At 42.0% G+C, this 6,951-nt stretch overlaps 1 protein-coding gene across 1 annotated transcript; it reads left to right on the top strand.

Annotated features, from left to right (window-relative positions):
• Nucleotides 1-2,156: 2,156 nt before the first annotated feature.
• Nucleotides 2,157-6,951, top strand: LOC146341436 (olfactory receptor 6F1-like). Its single transcript, XM_084807445.1, has 2 exons — nucleotides 2,157-3,092; nucleotides 6,895-6,951. Exons 1-2 carry the CDS (start codon nucleotides 2,157-2,159, stop codon nucleotides 6,949-6,951), a joined length of 993 nt encoding a protein of 330 aa, XP_084663571.1.

Below are 6,951 nucleotides of genomic sequence, written 5' to 3'. Positions count from 1 at the left end.
CTACAGTATACATTACTGTAGCATAACATTAAGTTTGTCCCATAGTCATCTGAACCCAAAGTTTACCACCTCTGGCTCTCCAGTGTCAATCATTCTTCGCCTTGTAGTAAAGCACAGTGGCAACATTCAGTCCTCTGGGTTCTTAAAAGATAATCTACTCCCTTGTGGTGAGAATGATATTACAGTGTGTTTCCTGGATAAAGTCTACATAACCATGTCTTAACAGATAAACACACACCACTGCATCAAAGGACAGTCCTGTATATCAGCAACATCCTCTTTTATGTACTAATGCCAAAATAATGCAGAGGAAAGAAGCGGAGGGTGCTGTTTTGAACCTAAATACCACTTTTCTGAGAGTTTTAACAAACCAGGAATAAGGCAACAAATGATGTCAACAGCCTTCCACTGATTGGCACATGGTAAGTCTCTGTCTCAATACTCAGAGAAGACCAGCGTGTTCTCAGCTGTTCATGCCTTTGATTCAAATGTTTTTGGCTTGCTGTTTTTTACACCATCCAGATAAATGATGGTTTAAAAATGTCACAATCAATAACAGGGAGAGCAATCCTACAGCCATTAGACATTGTCTAGATGGCCATAGGAATTTTCAGGTTCTGGTAACCTAGCTCATGGGAACGTAGGAAGCTGCCTTGTACTGAGTCAGACCCTGGGTCCATCTAGCCCAGTATTGTTGACACTGACTGGCAGCAGCTCTCCAGGGTTTCAGGCAGGACTCTTTCCTTGCCCTACCTGGAGAAGCCGGGGATCAAACCTGGGACCTTCTGCATGCAAAGCATGCGCTCGATCACACTGAGGTATGGCCCCTCCTCTGAGCTCAGTTGCCAGAAACTGCACTCCCCACCCCACCCCATAGCTCATGTGGAGAAAACTGTGCTGCCTCTGCCTCCGTGCTCATAACATGGAGCATATAGGGGTGAAAATGGGCTGTTTCTGGGCACGGGAATGGGAGGAGACCATGGAAGCTGCTTTAGAAAGCTTCCTATGTGCTCTCCAGCCCCCCCCTCTGACCCCCCTCCCTGACACTGCACTTAGACACATGAAAATGCATGTCTAAGGGAAACTGCAGGGTGGCTGCAGCATGGAGGGAAACCTCTCTTCCATGGTGCTTCCACCCTACATTGGATAGGCAGTCACCTCTGGCTTTAGGGGAGGTCAGAGGCACCTATCTATTTCTATAGGATTGTGCCCTGAGAGTGCAATCCTATGCATGTTTAGATAGAAAAACTGTCTGGGGTCCGCTGGGAATTGTAGGACTTTTTTTCCATCTAAAAATGCACAGGACTATGCCCTAAATAACTAAATAATTAAGAGCACAATCCTATGCATGTTTAGATAGGAAAGTCCAACAGTTTCCTGGTTGGAGGGATGTTGGGAATTGTAGTACTTTTTTCTGCCTAACCATACATAGGATTGCACCCTAAATAAATATTGCACAACGAGAAGAAAATGTCAGTGTGTCCCAAGAAAAAAAGTTGCTGCGTTTAAACAACAACATCAAGAACAACACCTAAGGGGGTAAACCCACCCCAAAATAGCCCACTGAGGATGGAACATGCTCAGTAGCTATGGAATACTGGTGTCCATTGGAAAAGGAAAACAGCAAACCAGAGGGGCTTGGATTGTTCTGCTTGAACTCCTTACATCTTATAGTAGCCTTAAGGAGACATAATAGCTGCCTGGCATCTTGAATAGGAGCTCTCCTACCACAAGAGCAGGAATACAGCAATATTTCATTGCAGGGCTCACTTGTTCCCTAAAAAATTAAATTCAGCTGTGTGCCTACTGGTTTAGAAACAAGTGATGCTTTGTATGTGACAAGTGCGAAGTGCCCTTCCACAGAGGTCCAGCAATCATCACCTTCCTCTGGCGCCACCTATGCAAAACGTGTGTATTTATGCAAATCTTCCTATTTGAATAGTTTATTCCAGCTATGAATTTTGAGCTTTGTGATTAGACCGAATGTGAATCTCTGAAGCAACCATTCTTCTTTGTGATAAAGCTCTTCTAATGAGTATCTTTCCAGATGAAAGTAGATTGTCAGACACTACTTGCAGCTGCAATGCACAGATTTATTTCAGTGCAGAAAATATATCTCCTTTTGATTATACCCCATATCTTTCAAGAGCAATATCATGGAGAAAGTCAAATGGGTTAACAAGACAGCCACCACAGAATTCATTCTTCTGGGATTTGGAAATCTCCAAGAGCTGCATATACCTCTCTTCCTGTTGTTTCTCCTTATCTACATTGCGACTGTAGCTGGGAACATTACCATAGTTTCCTTAGTTGCAACCGACAGACGACTTCAAACTCCCATGTACTTCTTCTTGGGGAACTTGTCCTGCCTGGAGATCTGCTACAGCTCAACTATCCTTCCCAGGATGCTGTCTAGTGTCTTTGGTAAAGACAATGCTGTGACATTCAATGGCTGCCTTACACAACTTTATTGCTTTGGCTTCTTGGCAACTGTGGAATGTTATCTTTTGGCTGTGATGGCATATAATCGATACCTCGCCATATGCAAACCATTGCACTATGTAATTCTTATGAACCCCAGAGTGACCATCCAGTTGGCAGCAGGCTCTTGGTTATGCCCCATCATTGTTCTGGCTGCAGTTATACTGTTAATCTCAGGACTGACCTTTTGTGGCCCCAATGAAATTGACCACTTTTTCTGTGATCTCAATCCAGTGGCTCGTCTCTCCTGCACAGATGTCAAACTGGTCACATTGGCAATCTTCATAATAGCCTGCATAGATACCTTCCCCCCATTTCTGCTTACACTGACATCTTATGTTTTTATCATTACCACCATCCTGAGGATCCCTTCCACCAAGGGTAGGCAAAAGGCATTTTCAACCTGTTCCTCTCACCTTACTGTGGTGACACTTTTCTATGGGACCCTAATTATGGTGTATGTCTTACCCCAAAATGACAGCCTGAGGGATCTAAAGAAAATAATTTCCATTTTCTACACTGTATTGACTCCACTGGCCAATCCCATCATATATTCCTTGAGAAACAAGGAGATGAAAGATTCCCTGATAAAAGCCTTCGATAAAGTGAACATGACTCTAGACATTTAGCATTATCCTCAATAAAATTGGAGGCAGTGTAATAAGAGCAAGGAGCAGAGCCAGAGAACTTCCCCATAGCTTTTCTAACTTCCAAAATGAAACTACCTTGGGTGAAATGCTAACAAAATGATAGATTCTTAAAGGTGTTCTAGACCTGTAACTCTTATTTGTTTGACCTTTAATTTCTTATTTGAAATTGGACAGTGGGAATATATCTGGAACTGTGAATCTTAAATATATTACTGTAAGACCTCATGTGTCAAAACCCTAGACAGGGCAGTTTATTAAAAATTCGTATCTGATTAATTCAGAAATTATCTCGGTTCCTAAAGAAAAAGAAAAAGAAAAGACAGGAGGGGGCTTGGATAACTAGTCTGAGTGATTGGCTAGTCTCTGGGGAATTCAAGGTTAATTGCTCTAATGGTTATCCCTTACCAGGATTCTGTTCTGGATCCACTTTTCATGACATTAGCCTTCAGTACTGTATTTTTATATGTTGTTCCTCACCTGTAGGGACTCTGGAACCAAAACATGGTATAAAAATACAATAACAACAACAAACACAACAATATTGAAGATAGACATAATTTAGATGGAATTTAATTTTACTCCTTTGATGTACAGAATGAATTTCCCTTGCCTGAACATAATCCATGAACAGACATCAAGAGATAGGGAGAATGGCTTCCAGGGCAGTGGGCAGGATTTAACCTAGTGTGGCAGCTTCTCCCTCTCTCCCTCCCTCCCTCCCCCCCTCCCCCTCTCTCCCTCTTTCTCTATCCCCTTAACATTTTATTTATTTAATTAATTAATTAATTAATTAATTGCCCATCTGGCCGGTCACCTGGCCACTCTGGGCAATGTACAGCAATACAATTTTAAAACAATAAAATTCTACTTTAAAACATCATATTTCTAAAAGTACCCTAACCCACCCCAAGGGTTATTAGTCAGAAAAAGCTATAAGAGCAAATTCCAAAGTCAAAGCTGTTACCACTTGATATTTCCAATACTATTTCAAACTTAATTTTTATTTTTATATCCAAACTACATGTTACAGTCTTCAAGTTTTTTAAAGCATGCTTAATCTGGCCACTTGTATTTTTTATGAAAAGCAGCCATGTGGCCCCGCCAATATGCAGTGGGTTCCTGAACTGCACAGGGCCCACATGCCAATTTCCAGCCAAAAATTGCCCTTCCCTGGCTGCTTTTCCACTGAAAGATAGTAACATTGGGAGAAAATGTCATTGTTGCCTGAAATGAGAGATGGCAAGAAAGCCCTATACCAAGGGTAGGCAATATGGTATCAGTGTCATTCCAGACACCTTTCTCAGTGCCCATGAAGGTGCCCTAATCCTCCTACTTTAAAAAAAATATATATACAAATAAGACATTTTTCTTACTGGCAGCTCTGATTGCTGTGAAATAGATTTCTGTTCATGTTGAAAACTGTTGTTTAGTGTGTTGGAGCTCAGACTCCATCTCTACCTTGCACCCAGTCTTTGGGGCAGGTTAGAGAGGTTCACCTGGCACCTACATAGTACTCTTTTTGGTGCCAGGCGAAGACCTTTTTTTATTTATTTTCCTAGCATTTTAGCACTCCAGTCTTTTAGCAATGGTGTTTTAAATCTGTATTTTAAATATCTGCATTGCTGCTAGGTTTTATTCTGGCTGTATTTTAATATTGTAGTTTTAAGCATTTATATTTTATATTATTTTATGCTGTACTTGATGGTTTTAATTTCTATGAACTGTCCAGAAAGTTTTGGCTATTGGGTGGTGTTTTTGTTGTTCAGTCGTTAAGTCATGTCCGACTCTCATTGACCCCATGGATCATAGCACGCCAGGTCTTCCTGTCCTCCACTCTCTCCTGGAGTGTGCTCAAGTTCATATTCATTGCATCGGTGATGCTATCTAGCCATCTCATCCTCTGCCGTCCCCTTCTCCTTTTGCCTTCAATCTTTCCCAGCATCAGGGTCTTTTCCAGGGAGTTTTCTCTTCACATTAGGTGGCCAAAATATTTGAGCTTCAGTTTCAGTATCTATCCTTCCAATGAGCACTCAGGGTTGATTTCCTTTAGGATTGACTGATTTGACCTCCTTGCAGTCCAGGGGACTTGTAAGAGTCTTCTCCTGCACCACAGTTTGAAAGCATCAATTCTTTGGCACTCAGCCTTCCTTATAGTCCAGCTCTCACAGCCATACTACTGGGACAACCATAGCTTTGATTAGACAGACCCTTGTCGGCAAGGTGATGTCTCTGCTTCTTACTATGCTGTCTAGGTTTGCCATAGCTTTCCTCCCAAGGTGCAAGCATCTTTTAATTTCATGGCTACAGTCACCATCTGTGGTGATCTTGGAGCCCAAGAAAATAAAATCTGTCACTGCTTCCATTTCTTCCCCTTCTATATGCCAGGAAGTGATGGGGCCAGATGCCATGATCTTCATTTTTTTAATGTTGAGTTTCAAACCAGCTTTTGCACTCTCCTCTTTCACCTTCAACAAGAGGCTCTTAAGATCCTCTTTGCTTTCTGCCATTAGGGTGGTATCGTCTGCGTATCTGAGATTGTTGATAATTCTCCCAGCAATCTTAATTCCGACCTGTGATTCATCCAACCCGGCGTTTCTCATGATGTACTCTCCATATAAGTCAAATAAGCAGGGCAACAATATGCAGGCTTGTCATACTCCTTTCCCAATTTTGAACCACTCGGTTGTTCCATGTCTCATTCTTACTGTTGCTTCTTGACCCTCGTACAGGTTTCTCAGGAGACAGGTAAGGTGGTCTGGTACTCCCATCTCTTTAAGAATTTGCCACAGTTTGTTGTGATCCACACAATCAAAGGCTTTAGCGTAGTCAATGAAGCAGAAATAGACTTTTTTCTGGAATTCTCTTGCTTTCTCCATGATCCAGCAAATGTTGGCGATTTGATCTCTAGTTCCCCCGCCTCTTCAAAACCCAGCTTGTACTTCTGGTAGTTCTCAGTTCACATACTGCTGAAGCCTAGCTTATAGGATTTGCTGGCATGTGAAATGAGCGCAATTGTACGGTAGTTTGAACACTCTTTGGCATTGCCCTTCTTTGGAATTGGAATGTAAACTGACCTTTTCCAGGCTTGTTGCCACTGTTGAGTGTTCCAAATTTGTTGGCATATTGAGTGCAGCACAGCAAGTGTGTATTTATTTATTGGGTGGTATAGAAATAAATAAATACACACTTGCTGTTTGCCAAATCTCCCATTGTGGTTGTGCCCCGGACAGTTTCTCCAATTGCCAAATGTATCCATGGCCCAAAAACATTGCCACCCCCTGTCCTATATGATTAATAATTGGTGGCCCTAATCCATGGCCAAGCCCTAGGATGCATCAGCACATGCCTGTACTCCACAGAGAGGCATATGGTCTTCCAGTACTGAATGGACTACAATACCCATATGGGCAAATTTTGTCATGGGGATCAATCCATGTCTAAGCAGGTGTTACACAAAGTCATCCAATATATGTTCATATCAGAGAACTATAGTTATTGTAGTCCTATGGTACCCAGTGGGCGGCTACTAGGGCTCAGCATTTGCTTCAGATGAAGCACAAAACTTAGGCAAAGTAGTCCACTTGAGATATATTTGGGCTGACTGACACTGAGCTGAGGTGACTCTGGTCCGAAGCAGTGCACGCCAAAGTGCAAGGCTGGTAGATTAGGATCCATCCTGGAACCTCAGAGGGTGTTTTTAAAAATAAATAAATAAATAAATAAATAAATAAATAAATAAATATTGGTAAGCCCAATTTGATACTTTTTTAAAAAAACTGCCCATAAAAGGAAATTGTCAGGTAGGGGGGAGAGGGTGTAG

The sequence above is a fragment of the Heloderma suspectum genome, chromosome 6, assembly GCF_057233095.1.
Source record: "Heloderma suspectum isolate Gila_16-S chromosome 6, 16-S_ref, whole genome shotgun sequence".
Taxonomy (NCBI): domain Eukaryota; kingdom Metazoa; phylum Chordata; class Lepidosauria; order Squamata; family Helodermatidae; genus Heloderma; species Heloderma suspectum.
The sequence above is the reverse complement of the archived record's forward strand: the minus strand, read 5'-3'. Positions and strand labels throughout refer to the sequence as shown.